The sequence below is a fragment of the Euwallacea fornicatus genome, chromosome 25 (genome assembly GCF_040115645.1).
Source record: "Euwallacea fornicatus isolate EFF26 chromosome 25, ASM4011564v1, whole genome shotgun sequence".
Taxonomy (NCBI): Eukaryota; Metazoa; Arthropoda; class Insecta; order Coleoptera; family Curculionidae; genus Euwallacea; species Euwallacea fornicatus.
Genome location: NC_089565.1, coordinates 1379590 through 1400189, shown reverse-complemented (window position 1 = coordinate 1400189; position 20600 = coordinate 1379590). Strand labels below are relative to the sequence as shown.

Below are 20600 nucleotides of genomic sequence, written 5' to 3'. Positions count from 1 at the left end.
GTACACACAATTCCTGCCCATACGTTCTGAGGGAATTGCGGATGACTTTTCACACTCCAGTATGGGATTCCCAGGGCCCAATATCGTTAATTTTGTCTGTTTATCGCACCGTTAAAGCAATATGTTGCTTCGTCGGAAAATATTATTTTGCTTAGAAAGTGCAGATCGAAATTGAATCTATTCATCATTATTTCGTAAAGTTGTAATCTACGGTCGAGACCATCTCCAATAAGTTTCTGGACTAAATCTACTTTGCGTAGCTACCATCTGTTTTCATGTAATTATTTTAAAACGGAAAATTTACATGCTTACTGTTCTCCAGGTACTTGAGTTGATTTGCAAGGATTTTCTTGTAAATTGAGGAAAACGTCCAATTGTATATTTTCTGGAACAGCGCGATAGTTAGTTTTCCAGTCTCACTTGCCGCAAGTCTTTAAACTATTTTTCTATCTTATTTACTGCGGAACGTGTAATCGGCCTCATCAAGAATTTATTGTTAAACAATTCGTAAACTTTAGATTGCATTCTGGTCCTGTCGCCGTATCTTACCATAATTGAAATTTCCATTTGTTGCTTCTCCATTAAAGGTGTCATTCTTTCAAACTCTGCAACTGCACTTGACATTTATTTATTTAAAATAAAATTCTTACTCCGTTCCCATATCCCCGAACGAGACAAGTCAACAATTAAAATTTTTAATATAATTTGTTGTTCTATTTTTTTAATATGTTTTTTCGTAGTTGTACACCTGATGCGGTCTAGTGATTGATATTTGTACAATCGTAAATTTTTCGAAAATTTTGAATTTATAGGATGTGTTTCATAAAACACGTTTAGAATTCGATGCAGAATTCAAAAATGAAATAAAAAATAAGTAGTTCCATTTGAGAAAATTAAGTCGATGATGATAATTTATCTTTGGGCCACCTCGTATTCATGATTTTACGATCAAAAAAACCGTGGTGAAAAATAAAAATCGACGTGTTCGAGCGTAATTAGAAAAAGAAATCCCTGAATTTTAAATGAATTTCTTCCAACCCACGCGTCCTCACTGTATGTATATTTTATCCCAACTTATTCAAATCTTGGGCTTCCATGGAGAGTAGCTGTTTTCCCTTTGTATAAATAATTAAGTGATGGAATTCAACGAATGATGATGTGAAAAATGAAAGAAATGTCTTTTTTTTGTAAAATTTTCTCAAATCTTTGAAGCAGTTTTTGATTCCTTTAACAGCAGTATGGAGACGTTCCCGGAGATTAATTTAAGTATACTATACAGTGCATTCAAGATAAAGACGCGTAATGATGGGTAAACGGTAGAGAATTGGCTCATTTAGAAAACTAGCTTCACGGTCCAAATAGACCTAATAAATAATTTTTGATTTTCGACATTTTACGATAAGACGCGCGCATGATTTATTAGATACTTACACAATTAGGAAATGCAACTATTTAGAAATTTTCACATAAGATGAAAGCACATTTTAATATTTAGCTTTTCAACACATTATATCAAAGTTTACCGAATATCACAATATTTATCCAATTAATTAACTCTATAACTATTGTAATTTACAACGTCCCGATAATGAATCATGCAACAAGCAAACGCATTTATAAGTTCGCTGATAGCCAGAATCCCTATAATGTGGGCGCGAGAATGGGAAAGCCCTTAAAAGCAATGAATCGCATCAGGGCCCAGATGTACCTACTGGTTTTAATCTCGGACAAAACTTTAAGCTTCAAATTTAAGCAATTAAGTGAAAACATCTAAATAAATTGCAAGTAAATAAAACTGGACAAAAAAACATTATGTGTTTATTGCAATTACATTAAAAGTTTATAAAAATGACAAAATGTATAATAAAAAAACTTAGAAACACGATTGTAATACAAACTTTCATGGAAGATACTTTAATTTACTAGCGCCTTCCACGACACTCCGGTCTTCCACAAGTCGGTCGAACTAAGAACAAGTACAAGAATCCTGACATAGTACCCTAGATAGTACAACGAATTAAACTCCATTCAAAAAGAAAAGAAGTTAGACGTTTGTATGACATTCACATACCACTGGCGTCATTTGCTGATAATAATAGAAAGGACTACTCAGTCGTTTCCTGGTCCACAGTAATCCAGCCTTGTTTGATCATATGAAGAAATATGAAGCATAGTCTCTCAAAGTACTCATTCTTAGCATCAACATGGTCCTCGCTATTTTCTGTCTTGGTGACAATTTCTCTCAAATGGACTAAAACTTCAGCCAATGCTTTAAGCCCGATTTTGTTAACTTCTGCAAGGAATGCTGCGAAGTTATAAATGGTATCATCAAGATCCAGATTATGCTTCTTGAGAACGTCCTTGAAAGTCTGGAAGTAAATTTCTAGAAATTGATCAAATTCGTCATCCAACACATTTATTTGAATACTCGTGTACATAAAAAAAATCAACTCTTCGATACAGGATTCGTACTCTGCCAGCTTGAAGTTTATGATTTTGCAACTTATGGGTTCCCCTCCCATCTCCGATTTCTTAAACATGATGCTCTGGGACCAAAACCGCCCATGGCACATCGTGTGCCATGGATTTTCTTCACTTTCGTCGAATGCATCGAAGCAAGCCCTACGAATGGCTTTGTGGATGGTACTTTTGTAGTTGATTAATTGTGGACGGTCTAAGATGTCATATTTGATCAAATTCAAGATCGTCGTGTGCAAATCGTCCGGGTAAGCATATTTAGATTCGTATTCCAAATGAACCATAACTTTGTTGAAAAACTCGATGGTGTTTTTAATACTCATAGCTAAAACGATCGCATGCATTTTGGCCAAAGCTCTTATAGCTAGCACTGCTGACTTCAACTCGAGCCCCGCAGGAGCTTCTTCGACCTCATATCCTTGCAGTGAAAGGTCTTCCAATATGAGCATTCCACTATTGTCTGGGTAATATGCATCTTGCTGCTTTTGAGATAATGTCGCCCCGTATGTCCTGGGTATGAGTGTTCTGAAAAGGAATTGTTCCTGGTCTATCCCCGTGCTTTCTTGGAATTTGGTCAATGCTGGCAGAATGCTGACGTACACTTGAAATTCTTTCCTGTAGCAAAAAAGGTCGAAGTCTCTTTTGTCATTAGGAGACACTTCTGTGTCGAAAAGTTTGACAAAAACATTCAAATATTCAGTTATATTCCTTTCGTCAGTTACTGTCACTGTTCCTCGCACGACATAAGGAGGTTCGCCCAGTACTCTTATTTCTTGAATTATGTCTTGATCGATTTCCTTGATGCTCTTCTTGTAGTGTTTACAAACGACTTGGGAGATATTGAGTACTTCAGGTTCTGCGTCTAAAGAATTGAGTGTAGATTTTCTTCTTGATCTTCTGAAGAAAGATCTGGAAATAAAATGACGTAAATGAATGATTGCTACTTGCTTTTAGTGGCTGTGTTACAGATGAGGTGTCGGCAAGCAATGCGCTCATATACTGCAATAACACAATAAACACAGGTATTTCCACCAAACGCCCAACATGCTATTGTTTAATACACAGGGTGTTGCAAAACTTTGGGATAAACTTCTAGATTGTTCAGTGCAACAATAGAAGACATGTGAGTATGAGAACCCGTGTCTGCAAATCTCTCCCTAAGCCGCTACGGCCTTCTGATGCTTTAAGGCAGGTATGTGCAAAAATGTGTTTTATCGTGTGTTAATACGTTTTACTTTATTTGCCTTGTAAAAAATAACGCTACAGACATTGTTTAAAATGTCGTCCTTGAACTTGAATGCGCATGTTAAGCACTTTTTGCTAAATGTTTATCTTAGCCAAGACTGATAACAGAAATTCTTAATCGACAGTTTGACACGTTCACCCGTTAATTTTGGAAATCTTAAGAAATTCGATATAATCGGTTTTATGGAGAACTACAACAAGCACAAACTAGCAGATATGCATCTGACATATGGAGCAATAAATTGCTATGCAAAAGCTGCTGCATGGCTTTATCAAGAACGCTATCGTGTAAGGCAACATCCTGGGAACGAGAAGTTTATTGCAATTTATCGACGACTTACTCCGACTGGTACTTTGGAACCTGGCATGCACGGTACTGGTGCACGAAAAAAAGTAAGGGGAGGAAAAGGTTCTTTGCCGAATTACAGATGAACCTTCGATTAGCATTCGCCAAGTTGCGGTAGGAATGGGTGCACTTCACGTTTCCGATCAGCTGATATTACACGAGCAACAATTTCATCCATACCATTTATGAAAAGTTCAAGGTTTGACTTCAACTGCTTATTATCAGCCACTAGTTCAGATTTGTCAGCGACTGCTTCATTAAATCATTGAGCAAACAATTTTTTCACATTTTGTTTAATGCACCCCTGAAGCCAGTTTCACACGAGGTGGCATATTTAACAGTAGAAATGGCCAGGTTTGGGCCGAATACAATCCACACGCAATATCTTCCGGAAGTCATCAGGGTCGTTAGTTTGTGTTGAAAGTTGCATGATTTCAAACGGGAATAAGTTGCTTATATCAAATGGGATGCCCCAATTTTCTCAACGGCATCGTGTCCAGAATTCAAAATCTACAACTTTTGCGTTAATATTGCCCTGTCCCTAAATCCAGTCGTTTCTAAATTCCCGAAAATCGCCCCCTTTCGGCTTCTAATTTGGCTTGATAGTGGCATCGATGACGTCAGCACCGATCTGTCGATAATATTCACAGTTTTTACGTGTTCGAATTTTCTGATAAATCGGCTATTTATTAAACAAATTAATCTGAATCGAGTGCCATTTTTGTCAAATATTATGACTCATGATAACTTGTTAAAATTTAATAGCTATTTGACTTAATTATATTAAAGAAGTAATTATGGAAGTAATTTTCCTGGCTTATTAGCAAGAAAATAAAGTGTAAATTGAGTTTCACCTCCACTCACTTACATATCCTGGCAACAATCACCCTAATAGTTTGTTTAAAAAATTCACTCATATCCCTCTGAAACGCTCAGAAATTTGTTGTTTAACAGAAAATGACTCAAATACCCTTTGGCTTTAAGATTTTTTGCTGCCGACGTCGATGCAAGACCCTGAACCTGCCAATATGAAATTACAACGTCCCTTCCTTAAGGATATCAGAAATCCAGAAATTTATTAACGAATTGCTCGTTACTCTCCAAATGGCAGGGATTCTCCAAATCTGTCTCTTTCCAGTTCTGCGCGGAATCGGCATCAAAGAGGTATTAACGCAGTTCTGCATTCTATAAGACTTTGCGCTTTACCCTTAAAAGTTGTCGCATTTCGCATCGGCAGGGAAATTAAATACTATTTACCTGGCAAGTACGAAAACTGATATCTTGTCGCACGCTGATTGCAATTAGAGCGAACAAGGCGAAAGCAGAGTTCGGCCAGCAATGAGGTAAAGCGAAGTTCGGTGAGCAACGACACGAAACGGAGTTCGATTAGCGGTAAGGCCATTTTCGCAAGTGCAAGATGCATCACTTTCTCATTAAACTTGTTCTTGAACTGTTGAATCACATAAACATATGTTTTTTTTTATCCGAAAATATCAAAATTTGAGGGAAACTTTCTATAAGCCGATTCCTCAAAACGATGGGCAACGAACCACTAACAAACCAACAAGGCGACGAAAGGCCAGAGACGTTGTGCCGGGGAGCCATATATGGATATCATCATATAGAATCGGTATCTACATGGCATTTGATTTTCAGCCAAATTGCTTAAACACGTCAATTTTTATTTTACCCAATACACTTTTTGGTAGTATCCTGATGTTACACATGTCAACCCCTTAGCTGAGATGATAGTTATCCTTAAGAGTTTATATGGAAGGGGGTCTCAAGTGATACATAACTGAAAAAATCTCTTCAGCCTGACTTTATCTAACACATCAGAGTTTTTCACAGAGCAACATAATACTAAAAATAAACAACATTTTAAACAATCAAATTATTATCTCCTGTAACTTAACAACTGTTCGAAAAGTTCACCGTTGACTTCTTGACACAGCCGTGAATGGCGATGAAACTCAACTCACATTTTCTGAAGTATTTGGTGTGATTTGCCTAATTTCATGTCTCGTGCGTTCTCTGAGTTCGTCGATATCATGCGGTTTCATATTGCAAACCTTCGATTTCAAGCATGCCCATAAAAATAAATCGAGAGGAGGGAGATCGGGAGATTTCGGCGGCCATTCTATTAAGCCTCTTGTTCGTATCCATCAATTTGGAAAAGTTTCATCTAGGTATAAGCGAAAATTCCGAACAAAATGTGGCGGTGCTTCATCTTGTTGTAACCAAATCGGTTCGTCCGACATGTTTGGATTTACTTCAGTAGGAAACAACTTATATAATAAAGAGAGTAAATGTGGGAATTAGATCATAGAGGTAATACAGGTAATAATAGAGATGATAGAGGGATAATGTACGAATTAGGTAATAGAGGATCCAGTTCATCTTCAAGAAATTCTAAACATCGTTGGTCATTTAAATTGTCATCGAAAAATGTTGGTTCTAATATTCGGTTCCCTGTGATACCCGCCGAAAAATTTGTTTTGCAGGGTACCGCGTGTGATCTTCTCTCATACAATGAGAATGAGCATTTCCTGCACACCAATGTCGACAATTTTGTAGGTTTAATGTAAAAGTTGCCTCAGCAGTAAACAAAATCCATTCCATGAATATTTCTAATTGCTGAATAGCATTCATAATCCTTTGACAAAATTTAGTTCATCGATCTCCATCACCCTTAAGCAATTCCTGATGTATTTGCATTTTACAAGGCCGAATATTTGCATTTTTCAATATTTTCAAAGCGGATGTATTACTGATTAAATATTCACGAGCTATATGCCTGGCTGGTGTAATCGGGTTTCCTTCTAATGCCAAGAGTACGTTCATTTTTGTATCGTCATCAATTTTTTTGCGATCAATTCCTTGGGATATTTTTCACATGACGATGATCTATAAATTTTTTGTTGTATTTTACTTATGATCTCTTGATTGATGGGTGGCAAATCAGGACACTTTTGTCGAAATAATTGAAAAAACTCATTTTGCGTTACGGATTTCATCGCCGCATCCAATCATCAAAATTTCGATTTTACGAAATTCGGTTAAGTAAGGCATTATTCGTGATTTTATTACTTACGTGCTGTACTTTTTTTCTCTATCAAACAAAATGAACTAAATTTTGTATTGAAAGGATATTTAGATTATTGTGGTATTTTTTAAAATTCATCCGTTACAATTAGGTTCTTTGTGTCAGCATAGCAACCAATACAGGGCATACTCTAGCACTGAATTATTTTCTTTAGTTATATTATTGAAAATGAAATAAAACTTAGTATCATAGAAAAACGGTGAAAGATGAGCATAGGATACTATATATCAATTGAAAGGGCATTAATTAGCGGTTCTAACTAATACATAGAAACTTATACAGTGCATTTGAAATAAGAGAGTTATACTAAATTATACGTAAGTAAAATTTGATCACTCTTTTTGCTCACCCTGTATATCACTTTAATCAAACGTCCATTCTAGTGTGAAGAATAGTTTGTATGTAAAAAAATATATTAAAAAAATAATAGCCAAGTAACTTATTTCATTTAGGAAAAGAATGTTTTCTTGATCTTTACATTTCGATATTTTCTCAAATTTCTCGAGAAATATTTGTTTTAGACCTAATGTTTGTTATACAAACTTCCACTATTTTCCCCTTCTAATTCTAAATATGTAACAAACTATAGGATTTTCCATTAAAAAAAAAAAAACAAATTCGCATTGTATTTTTTTGCGACACTCTGTATAAATGAAAATATTTTTAAAATGTGCCTTATAAGCTCCTATATACACCTCTAAAAACAATTTTCGATCAAAATCACTTATACTCCGAGGCGCTCTTGGTGTCCCACCCTGTATAATACTAATATTTAATATCTCAGTTGTTAGTAATGTGATTTTTTTTAATTTCGGATGATCATTGCATGTTGGCAAAATTTATTATTTGGAATACAAATTTGTATTCACCATTGGTGTGCGGCGTTAGAGGGTAAACGGGGGTCGATTTTTTGGCGAAAGGATATTAGGGCTTATTATAAACCATTTTTGAAATCATTGAAATTCAGCACCCTTATTCTTAAAATTTCCAAAACTGATTGTGTCAAAAAGGCAAATTTAATTAATTTAAAAGGACGTTTTATTTAATTACGACAATAAACAAAAAAAAGTACATTTCTTTTAAATTCAAGTATTTTCAACATATCCACCTTCCAAATCAATAAACTTTTCCATAACTCTTCTTAAACGTTCACTCACTTTTCTTAAAGTTTGGGGAGTAATTTCTTGACAGGCTTGCCTGATCCTGGCACAAAGCTGTTTTCTGTTATACTGTTGTGTAACGTATACTTTAACTTTCTGGCGCTCCCAAAAACAAAAATCACAAGGGCTAATATCAAGCAATCTAGGGGTCATGGTTCTAAAGCGCTATTTTTACCTATCTACTTCGTAGGGAAATTGGGATTGAAAAAATTTCTCGCCATCAGGAAATTATGTACGGTGGCACCATCTATAACTGGGAGTACAAATTTCCTCTCTGTGCCAAAAACAATTCGATTAAAAAATAATAAAAATTATTTTGTCAAAAATGTACAAAACTGTCCTTGTTGCGGTAATTCAGGAAAAAGGGGACAATAATTTGTTTGTTCAATATACCACACCACACGTTAACTTTTCGCTGTGTTGGTTTTTACAATTAAATACAAAGTTGGAATTTTTGACTGAGTAATGTTTATAACTTTCACTAGACACCACACCATTTGTGTCAAATGTTACCTTATCGGTAAATATTATGTTCAAAACAAAATCTCTTGTTAAAATAGTTAGCTTGTATTCATAGGCAAAATTCAAACTGCCATTTAAAATCACTGTCTAAGAGAGTATTGAGAAATGTTGGCTTAAATGTCCTAGTCCTATTGGGTATCAGACACCTCTAGATTTTATGTATTTATTCTTTTTTTTATTTTTTTTTATTTTGATTTATTTTTATTATTTTTTTAAATTTTAATTTTAATTTTTTTATTTAATTTAATTTAGTGGCCTCTCAACTGCCCATATACTATCTTTTGGACCGTTACGAAATTCTCCTCGACGTTTGGGCACTGTCATCGATTAAAATTGTACCTTTTTGCTCTTGTCTCGAAAACTGCTGGGATACCTGCAAATAACTTGTTGATGTCACCAACAGTTTTGTTTCAAATTAGAGCTAGATCATGATGATGTTGATTAAATGTCCGAGCAACCTCACGAGTAGATCTTTCGTTCTCATCAATTAAACGAACAATTTCAACTTTTTCTTGAATTTTAACAACTATTCGGCGGCTTTGTATCATTTTGTTAATTTTATTTTAATTTTTGATGACTCGTACGACAATGTCGGTAAAAAGTTTTTTCAAAACAACCTTTGAATAATTTGGGAAAAAATGACGTGGTCGTCGATACATCACCCCTTGTGATTGTCTTCTGTGGGACACTCAAAGCATAAAGTGTGTGTTACTCAATTTCATGACACAGAAAAACTGAGGATTAAGCAAGCCTGGCAGGAAATTACTCCCAAAATTCAAAAAAAGATGGTGTCTGGAAATGCTGAGTTTAAATATGATTGAAAAAATTCTCTAAAATAAGACCTAATATCCTTTCGCCGACAAATCGATCCACTGTTACCCCCCAACACCGCACGTCAATGACATTTTGACTATGCCAAATAATTCACTCTACTATTCATTCATATATATATGTTTATGTTGAAGTGTAATGTATTTTGCAGTTGTGTATACGTGAATAAATGTGACACAAGTGATAAAAAAGAGCATTTCCTAATCAGTTTCATTATTGATAAGCAATTAATAAATCACAACAAAAATGCAAAAATTGTAATAAGATTTAATTGAAAATTGAATCTTTAAAATTGCAGGCAACATTCTAATTTTGACTAGTTATATTTATCTGAGCATTAGTAAGTCGATGATATATCACGCATAAGTATGTGTAATACTGAAAAAAATTTATAAATTTCATCTGCTTATATTTCTCCTTCCATTGATAACCAGTAATAAAATTGTATTTGTATTCTATTTCTATTCTATGCGCTTTAACATTCCTTACCTGAATACTCTTGACATTTTGAATTAAAAATGAACACAAAATATAGCAAGATACAGGACAAATACACTCACAACTAACGACACTGAGCCACTTTCATATTTGGGGCCTACAAATTTTTGAACGATAAAAAGGAATTCAATTAGAAACGTGTTTTTTGCTTCATTTGATACAATGTATGTATTAAGTTTAACTGGTCCCATATGAATAGCTGACAAATTAGAAGTTCAGAATTACACGTTTGTCATTACGCCTGTTATAATAATAAGAATGATAAGTAGGTTAAAATTATTATAAAATCAATAGAGGATGACAAACTAGATTTGGAGTAACAGAGTATACCTGGTGACCTGGCCTTTGACTACACTTTCCGCCCGGATGAAAAGTGAGAACTATTTTTCACCAGGCTGGATTTTGTTTACACACGAGTGAAACATATCTTGTGAAATGTTCGCTTTTTGGTAAAATTCGTCTGACAGACACGGAAGTAAATGATTTATTTCCATCTTGCACTGTCAATTGTAAGAAATAGTGATTTTCCGAACAAATTCGAAAATGTGCACACTTTTCGCAAGAGTTGGGAACAATGTTTTATCGACAATCATATTGCGACTGCCGATACTCTGTGAGATAAGCAGAAATTACTGTTACTTTCAGGTAATCAGTGCGGAAAGTAACTGTCAGTGGAAGTCTTGCGGAAAGATGGCACTACATCCTTTTCCCCGTGCATTAATAGAAAAAAACTATCGTTCGATATAATATGAAGATGTGAATAAATGTTGAGGGGGGCTGTGATGAAACTAGCTTCGAAATGCCACAGTTTCAATTATCCCGGAAAGAAACTTTCCTGGTTTAAGGAGTTCGCCAAAATATACAGGTACCTGAAATTCTATTCAGAGATTTTAACTTATACTTTAAAATCTTAAGTTTGCAGTAGATGTTCTTTCTAAGTCTATTCCCTGCCACTTGCGAAACTCTTCAAATTACAAGGACCATTAAATCAGAAAAACATCGTTGGTTGTGGAACTTATTTGCTAAACCTTAACAATGTTGGCACATGTTGAGTAATTTCATAAATATTTGGGAAAAGTGTTAAAAAATTAAAATCTGTTCTATTTCGTAAAATATTAATTTATGTTCGAAAGAAGCTTCACAACTTTTTTACTCTGAAAACAAGAACATGTCGCACATTTCTACGTGAGTTTTAGTCGTTGCATTATTGCTATCAGTATAATGCTTTTAATTCTGACATTTTTTTCATTATTAAACCCTTTTTGCTTCCAAATCGACATTAACAAAATTACTCGCATAAGTGCAAAACACACAACCATTCAAAGTTGCATGCTAAATGCAGTAATTTCAAATTCTTTTTTAGAAAATATGAGTCAGACATTGAAGCTATCGGCGAAAAATCCGGCATATCAACATCTCTACACATCATTTCTTTTCAAAGGAAATAACCATATCTGGATGTCTACTTATAGCGTTATTTATCAAGAATTTTCGACCTTTTTCCTAAATATTGTTCGTTTTGATGCATGTTTTAGCGAAACTTGGAAAAATCATAATGAATACACAACGAGAAAAATTATTAATAAAGTTATTAATGTCGTTAGTACAGACGGCATGAAACTAGTTACTTGAGGACGCAAGCTTTCTTTGAATTTACCAAGTATCACCTACCACCCCTTCGCTAGTAGTGGCTCCACTTATATTGAACGCCATGTATTAATGGAGAAAAGGAGCCATTTCTCTTGCAAATTTCTACCCTTTGCAACCGCTGAAAATAAATAATGGAAAAGGAAGTGGAGAATCGGTAAAAACAGGTTTCATATGAAATCAAATGGGACGCACATAACATGTGATTAGTATATTGTCAATAATAAAGTCAAACAAAATACGGAGTTCATACATGTTTAGGTATAACATATATATATAACATATACAAACATATATATATATTATATGTAGACCTATATATGTGTTGGTAAAATAATGCCTATTTCAAAAGACATGATGACGAAGACATGACAAATATAACGATAATTACCTAAACTAGGTTTTTACGATACGGTACAAATACATCACTTATGATACAGAAAGTTCTTACGTATTATCTTATGCATTATGTGCTGTAGAAACCCATCTTGTAGACAATGTATAATATGATGTTACTATTTACCGTAATTTCCATATCAGTTTTTTCCCAACACTTAAATACAAACATATAGTACAGCAGCGTCCTAAACGGCAATATATACGAAACGCAGTTAAGAACAACATTATTGCTATAAATAAATATTTTAACGACGTTTTTGTATTACTCGACCCGCCTTAAAAATTCCTAGCTAATTTCATCATTCAAGTTCATGCTCCCAAAATTTATACCAAGTTCATAACATAATGCATAACGTAGAAAGTTGCCTTTATGGTTATACCTATTACCGAGTTTATACAAAGCATAGAATACACGTAACTTACGATGTAGAAAATTCATATATTCTGTAAATTTCTACGTAATACTTATGTATTATGTTGTGCATTATGCGCTATATAAACCCAGCATTTTACTTAAATGAAGATAACACATAACGCACTGTTGTTATTTACCCGATTCTTCCGTACAGTCAGGGACTAAAAATTAATTCCACAATAGCACTCTAATCGGAAATAAACGTAAAACGTAATTAAAACAAAAATATTGTCTTACAGAGACATTTTAATAACGATTTCGTCTTATCCGACTCGATTTAAAAAATTCTTAGTTAAACTCTCCTCAGTCCGCCACACGCGACCAATAAAATTTAATCATGATACGTAAAACATGGCGCACCGTGTCCATATATGTCCTCTGGGTCGGACTGTCCCGATTTGAAGAGGGCATGACTTTATACAAATGCATCAATATCTGGATTAATATTTTAGGAGTCTGCAAGTTAAACTCATGTAAGAAATTTGCATAACTATAGACCGGATCTTTGATATGATGTTCCTCCAACGTACTTTTGAAGCAGACGTAGTAAAATCCGAGAATGGTGTCAAGACTATGCTCAACCAGGTGTAAGTTCATGCTAGTAAACATAAAAAAAGCCACATCTACGGCACACGAATTGAACTCTATATTCTTGAAGTCCAAAATTTTGCCTTTAGAATATACCTCATTTGGGCGGTCCTTCTTGCGGCTGAATTTAACTAAAAGACTACGTTGGTTAAAGTTTTCAAGAGACATCGTCAACCAAGTCCGAGATGTGTGCTTTCTAAGCCAGCAGTGTTTTTGAGAATACTCCAAGGCACACCTAATGGATCCCTTCTGCTTGACTAGCTGCGAATCTGGATGGCTCAACAGATTTTCTTCGAGCTTTTCCAAAATGAATTTGGTAAAACCGCGAACTTTTTTATTCTTATTTACCCGAAACAAACTTCCTCTCACTTTGGTTTCAAAATCAACGGGTTTTGACAATCTCATAGCCAGCACTGTTGCATGCATTCTGGCTAAATTTGTTAAGGCTAATTGTGCGATACAGAAATCGTACCCCCCGAGCGATTCCCATATTTTATAACCTTTCACGGCAGTATCGTCCATAAGGAGAAGTGAGGTATTATCCGGTACCACAATCGAGTCGCCGTTTGAGCTCATACATACTCCATATGAATTGGGCATCAGTTTGTTGAAAAACATCTTTTTGCCACATATACCAAGTTCTCTCTGAAATTTGTTTATCGCTGGAATGACCCTATGGTACATTTCCAGTTCTTTCCCAAACTCCCTAATCGCACCAAATCTGAAACGATTTGGGTTCTCTGGTTCACGTAACGCTTTGACACATAGACGCAGTTTTTGACGACCTGAAAGGGGGACTTCGACAGGCAAAGTTACCCTTTTGGTATACGGACTCTCCTTGTCACTATCTGAGCTTATTTTGATTTGCTTCCCCACGGTGACTACAGTCGCATAAAAATTGTTGAGTATTTTCGTAAAGCGATACTCCTCACTATCCGGGGGATGTAATATCTCGATGCCATCATCATCACCATCATCAGAACGACTTCTCCTGCGTTTCGAGAAACTGAAACAAAATCATTTTAAGTCTCATAAATAAATGAACTTTGCCGCATTTGAAACTGGTCAAAAATGGCAATTATTTTGGTAACTAGTTGTTATCACTCTTTAACATATTGGGCCAGGGACAACAATGTTTGCTGAAACTCTACAGGCATGGCCACAACTCGTGTTAGTTCGTAATTCATTAGGAACAACATTAGAAAAAATTATACGTGTTATGCCATATGAAGTGGCATTTTGAATAATTATTGTAAAACTTTTCTTTTCGTTTTGTTTGTGAATAACGCCTCACACTCAAATGGCACTAACCCTTTATTAAGGCTTCGCACGGAAAGAAATTGAACGGCCCTCAAGATCGCCTGATTTAACACCATTGGAATTTTTCTTATGGGATCAGTGAAAATCTGTTGTCTGTAAAACGAAGTCTATTTCTTTAGAAGATCTTCGCCACCGAATAGTGATAGCCTGTGGTGAAACAACTCCCAATATGCTACGAAGAGTTCGGGAAGAGATTGAGCAAATACTTTATTATTGTATGGAAGTAAATGAGTCGTACTTAACTAAATAAAACATTTTTTTTTTAATGTATTTTTTTCGATTTATTTCTCCGACGTTTTAAAACGGTTTTTTTGCAATATTTAAAGTCGCAACAAAAAAATTTCAGCACACTTATAAAGAGTATTGAAATACCTTTGATCTGATGTGCCACTGGACCCAGCGTGCCGTCTAAGATTTTTGAAGGGGTTGCCCCATTTAGGGAGATGATCCTACACCTACGAATTTATGATTTAAAAATGTCCTCCGTAAAAGTAAAATTGACGTGTCTCAGAGTTTTCCAAAGGGAAAAAATGCCATTAAAGGCATTTCAGGTGGATTGTCCTAAATGGGCCCCCACCCTATATGTGAAATATGTGAAACACTCTGAAAATTGCTCATCTCAATAGCTAAAGAATGACAGTTTTTTGATTCGACTCGTGCCATCTTTCTAAAACGTTGATTTGTACCTGAGTTATGTGTTTTTCTTTTAAATTTTATTATCAATGTTGTAATCAAATTACATAGTATTTGTTCGTGATTAGTTTCTTTCTATGAACCTGAAATTCACCTCTCGCTCATTATAAGTACTCAGGTATTATCAATGTTTTTTTATCATCGATATTCATTAAGTAAAATAGATTTTTTTTTTATTTTACGTTTCTTTGATATTTTAAAATAAAAATCCTGCTGTTGCATTTAAGTGTAGGCAAGTTTATGTTACTAACAGCAGGTCTTAAGGGCAGTTATTTTTGTGAATCTTAGGAACACCGTAAAATTGAAATACTTTTGGGTGAGTTCTATGGTGTGCTAATTCATACCTTTCCACATCCGTCAAACTCTTTTTGTTTTCCAACTGTGTTATGAATTTGTTTCTCTAGTGTTTCTCCAGGAACCTCATTTAAATTAGCAGAACTCCTATCATCTAACAGGCCCTCGCTTTTATGCGTATCAGCAGTACAGTTCATTACGCCAGCAACGTTGCCTTAAGGTTTATACTTATACGTATAAGCGTATGTAACTAAACCTTTAAAGAACTCGAAATAATAAATGTGCGAAACCTCTAATAGAATAATTGAAAGGAAAAGTAAGCGAGATTTCTTTGTTTTGTCTGGTAAGGCAAAGAGGTTTCACGTTAGTTCAGGGTTCATAACATATCTGAAAGCAACGGACTAATTGAAGCCTTTAGAAAGAGCATAAGTTTCAGCTACAGACAGGTTTTTCTTTTGTATTATAACATTTTACTGGCTTTGCAGCTTATAAACGGGATTGTAAAATTTCTCTGTGGTGGAGCAAAATTAACATACAATGAAAAAAAATTCAATACCAAAAAGACATACATGAAACATGTATTATGGACAAACGTTAGTTTTTTCTTTCTTTAACGAGTAATTTCACAGTTTCCAATAGTTTTCAGAAAGTCAAGATACCCAGACCTATTACCAACCTGAATATGTCATAGATAGCAGATACATTAGGCCAAATCAACCGATTAAGAAACGGATTCAGCGTTCGGACAATTTTTGGGACGGAAAACTCACTGCGTTCACAACATCCAAAGACGAATCTATAAAGTTAAAATCGACACAAAAAATATCATATGTAAAATTAAAATTAATAAAATAGAGATAAGATAATTTAGTTGCAATAGTCAAGCACCCTCAAATCACCCTTTTGGAATGATAACCTGACTTATGTTAAAAAACTGTAATTTTTCTGCGATTTAAACAAGGAATTTTCAATGCTTTTTGTATTTTATATAATCACAACCTATATGCAGGGTGTCCCAGTTATGAAGGTAGTAAATTCAACCATGTATTCTACATTGAAAAATAAGTGTAGTTTATCATATAAATTATATACCAAAAACTCTTCTTTGCGAAATACTGGGTATTATTGAAAAATCACAAATTCTTGAATATGTCCGAAACCGCTTGAGATATATTAACTAAATTTTGTAAAAATTTGCCAGTTTATAGCAACGCGCATTTTACGACAAATATATTGTTTTCAGTTCTACCAGTGACGTGCGTACGAGCAAGCCGCTTGATATTTTTAAAGAAAAAAATGGTACGCCACTTCTTAAGTTATAAATTATTTTTGAATTTCTTGTTAAATAAGAAAGAAAAAAGTTCTCTTGACTTTTCTTTGTGCGACGGTTTCAAAACAAGAAAATAAAGGCTATTTCAATGGTTCTTTTTTTTACTTCCGCCTGTGTTTTTACCATTTCAATGTTTTAACTAAAGAACAACGAGGGACATTCTCAGAAAAGTTGTTGAAAGTAGCCACCATTCTGTTCAAAACACAATTGGTTTCTTTGAATAATCGACTGCTTTACGTCCGCGAGATGAACTGGTGCAATGGTCCCGTCAGCGTTTTTAATTCGCTGAATTAATCCTTCTCGAGAATTTACGGAAGATTCGTAAACTGCGGTTTTCATGTAATCCCAAACAAAGCAGTCTAGAGGTGTCATATTAACTGTCAAACTTCATAAAATTTCATTAAACTATCTCAAGCGATTTCGGATATATTCAAGAATTTGTAATTTTTAATAGCACCCTGTACTTTCGCAGAGAAGCATTTTTGGTATATAATTTATATCACAAACTACACTTATTTTTCAATGTAGAATACGTGGTTCAATTTACTACCTTTACAACTGGGGCACCTTGTATAATACTTCAGTTCCGCCAATTCACGTATTCATTCTTAACATCTGAAGAAGTTAAACGATTTGTCATCGTAACGTTAACCAGGGTTGTCAAGTGAGACCTTACTAAAGGATGAATGTTATTCTCAGTTAAATTTAGTTGAGAATAGTGAGCGATTCCATCGCTCTGAGACGCCCACATGTGTGTGAGGGCACATTTTCAACCACGATGAAAGAAAAAATTAACAATGTGACTTAAACGTCTAGAATATTTTTTATCAGGAGTGCGGATAGCGGTGGCTTAAACGCATGTGACAAAAACATATTTATTTTTATTTTTATATACTGCTTATCATAAAAATATCAACATTTACAAATGATGCACGTATTTTAATAAAACTTTGTAAATATGTATATTGAAAACACCATATAAAATAAATTATGTAACTTTCGACTCAATCGAAGTTCAGTAAGTCTTTGAAGTTCCAATGAAGTGGACCTTGCCAATTTACATACTCAGTAACGCGTCTAGGCATGCTTCTAAGCAAATGGTCCATGTCTTCTTTAGGTAGCCTATTCCAGACAGTTGGGATTTCATTTTGTAACTCTACTAAAATACGTGTTGGGGTCTCTAGTGTAGTAACTCTTTTTGCTACATTGTCCCTTACATGTTCTATGAGGGAAAGATCAGGGGAGCGTGGAGGCCAAGCAAGCACGTTAACATTGCGATGTTGTAAATGGACCATAGTTACACGAGCAATATGGGGCCGTGCATTTTCTTGATGGAAAAGCGCATTCCCAATACGCTGAACGTACGGTATAGCTAATGATCCTAACAGGTTCTGTTTAATCCTGTATTTAAATCAGATGAAGTGTAGTACTACTAGGAATTTGATACATTAGTTCTAGGTGTTGTAATTTTATGGCACGTAGCATATTGACAGTGACAATGCTTTCAAGTCTCGACACAGTTTATGCTCTGTGAAATGGGTTGCGAAAAGTACTACTTTTCATAACTGGCAATGAGTGGTACTTATCCAGTTATAATCAAATGTACTTTTCGTGACGGATTGTGGAAACTAAAAAAATATTATTTTTATAGCATCCATGATAATGTTATGCGCACGGCGAAGACAAGATTGAAAACATTCCTGTCAAACATATTGACAAGCCACGATTTTGTATAAGGGTGTATGTACAATTAATGGAAAATTTCAGTGATGATTATGTTACAGTTATCTCACATAAGAATCAACTACATAGTATATCTCACGCAGACCAGGTTAACTTAATTTGGTAAGACATACCAAATTGAGTGAGCTAAGTTTTTCAAATTTTGCTCCCAGTCAAAAATGTAAAAGGGTATACCGGTGCCAATAAAATTTTGTTTTCAAATTACAAACGTCTAATTACATCTGGATGTATTCGAAAAAATACGAAATTTTGGTGAGATAATTTAGGCCTTTTTCCACTCAATTTGGGGTACGGTAGGGCTGTTGCCGGATTTTTAAATAATCAGAGAAATATTTGACCAAAACAGACAAGTTAAACTGAATTTTTCCAGTTATTTGCGAATTCGATGATCAACTTCAAAAAACAGTCAAATACGGCGACAGCTAATCGTTTTGATGTAAGCGAATTTTAGGGCAAAAGAGGAATAACTACGTCGAAATTAGCGAAAAAATTAAGCAAATATTCATAAATACTGAATGAAAAGTTTGAATGAAATTTAAACAATTTCAAAACCTCGAGGGCTTATTCATGCTCTATGTTATCAATATTCCCTGTTCCCTTAATAAAAGCGGCAAGTACCTAAATCAAAATTAGAATTGTAAATTGCAATTCATGAATTTCAAATCATCACTGCTTGGTAATGTTTTTATTTATACTAATTTATTACCTTAATGGGTAATTCTGGACCTACCAATTTTTGTTTCCTAACAATGGGTAAAATATAAAATTATATACATAATAATTTCTTTTTTTTTATATTTTTTTACGTCCAGTTCATTTTATAATCCCAATTTAAACGCGATTATTTGATGTTAACTAAAGCAGCTACTTGCATATTTCTATACTCAAAAGCAAGTGTTAATTTGTTTTTGTGAAGTCCTTATCGAAAAGCCGCTTTAAACAAAGCTCTTCCTTGGGCTAAACATATTTAGTGCAGGTGTCTCATTAACGTAATGGAAAAAATGGAAAAATAAATACATTCACGCACCTCGCGTATGAGCTTCTATCGAAATTTAATTTAAATAACAATGTGTTAAATGGTGAGCATGAATTTGTAAGTGTGTTAAAACCAGAACTAATTGAATCCAATTTATCACATATTGAGTGATGATATGTGTTGATTCAAAAACTTGGGGACACAGCTAAATGTTTGTTCTCGGTTTTTGCTGTCCTAATAACGAATAATTTAAAAACACATACAGTATGTATAAATAACACAATACCAATAAACTTGCATGATCTTTCTTCGGAGAAGAGCGTCCTTTTCCTTCTCGACAAGGCAGTGCAATTAGATTTGCGACTGCTAATCATATCTTAATATCATAGAATGATTTTTAATATTCCTTAATACCTACTTATCTTGGATACAATGTGTTCTGTAGTAAAATTTAAATATTTTTCTCCTCATAGGAGCGTTTTTAGGGACATTACTTACAGCTGCCTGAAATTTTTCCACATTTTGAAATGTAATTATTTAACACAAAGCACAAATTTTCACTCAGAGAAACACATTTATACACACTGAGAACGTTCAGCTATTGAAATATTTATGGCCTACAAATAAGGTTAATCGGTAAAAAAGTGCTTTAAATAATTTTTTACTTCTGCTGCTTCTACTTCTAACTACGTTTTAGTCCGTATATGGTCTTGTTTTCAAAATTTAAAGCCGGTTTCATAGGAAAATGCTGAAGTGCATTCCCCTTTTACTTTCTCTTCCTTTTGTTGGAAGTTCCAGACGTGACCTTGCTTAATATGACCAACAAAATGACCATTCGAAGACGAAATATGTGACGTTTTACGCACCCGAGAGTGTTCAATCGCAGAGCATTGGTGATGGACATGTTGATTCTTGACTTGAGAGGGAAAAGGTTTTTTCCTAACACTTGCACCTCTTCAAGCCCCAAACCTTCCAAGCAAGGACGATGGAAATCCCTAGAATTATAAAT

At 34.5% G+C, this 20600-nt stretch overlaps 2 protein-coding genes across 3 annotated transcripts; both read right to left on the bottom strand.

Annotated features, from left to right (window-relative positions):
- Positions 1 to 1804: 1804 nt before the first annotated feature.
- Positions 1805 to 10327, bottom strand: LOC136346929 (uncharacterized). Its single transcript, XM_066296486.1, has 2 exons — positions 10178 to 10327; positions 1805 to 3387 (listed from the first exon to the last, which is right to left on the bottom strand). Exons 1-2 carry the CDS (start codon positions 10192 to 10194, stop codon positions 2106 to 2108), a joined length of 1299 nt encoding a protein of 432 aa, XP_066152583.1. The 5' UTR covers positions 10195 to 10327; the 3' UTR covers positions 1805 to 2105.
- Positions 10328 to 12029: 1702 nt separating this feature from the next.
- LOC136346928 (uncharacterized) lies at positions 12030 to 20394 on the bottom strand. 2 transcript variants are annotated; one of them, XM_066296484.1, is made up of 3 exons: positions 20090 to 20394; positions 13178 to 14241; positions 12030 to 13103 (listed from the first exon to the last, which is right to left on the bottom strand). In XM_066296484.1, the coding sequence occupies exons 1-3, from the start codon at positions 20110 to 20112 to the stop codon at positions 13096 to 13098; spliced, it is 1095 nt and encodes a 364-aa protein (XP_066152581.1). In that variant the 5' UTR covers positions 20113 to 20394; the 3' UTR covers positions 12030 to 13095. The 2 variants fall into 2 exon arrangements, with proteins under 2 accessions (XP_066152581.1, XP_066152580.1); XM_066296483.1 differs by having other exon boundaries at positions 12030 to 14241; positions 20090 to 20393.
- Positions 20395 to 20600: the final 206 nt, after the last annotated feature.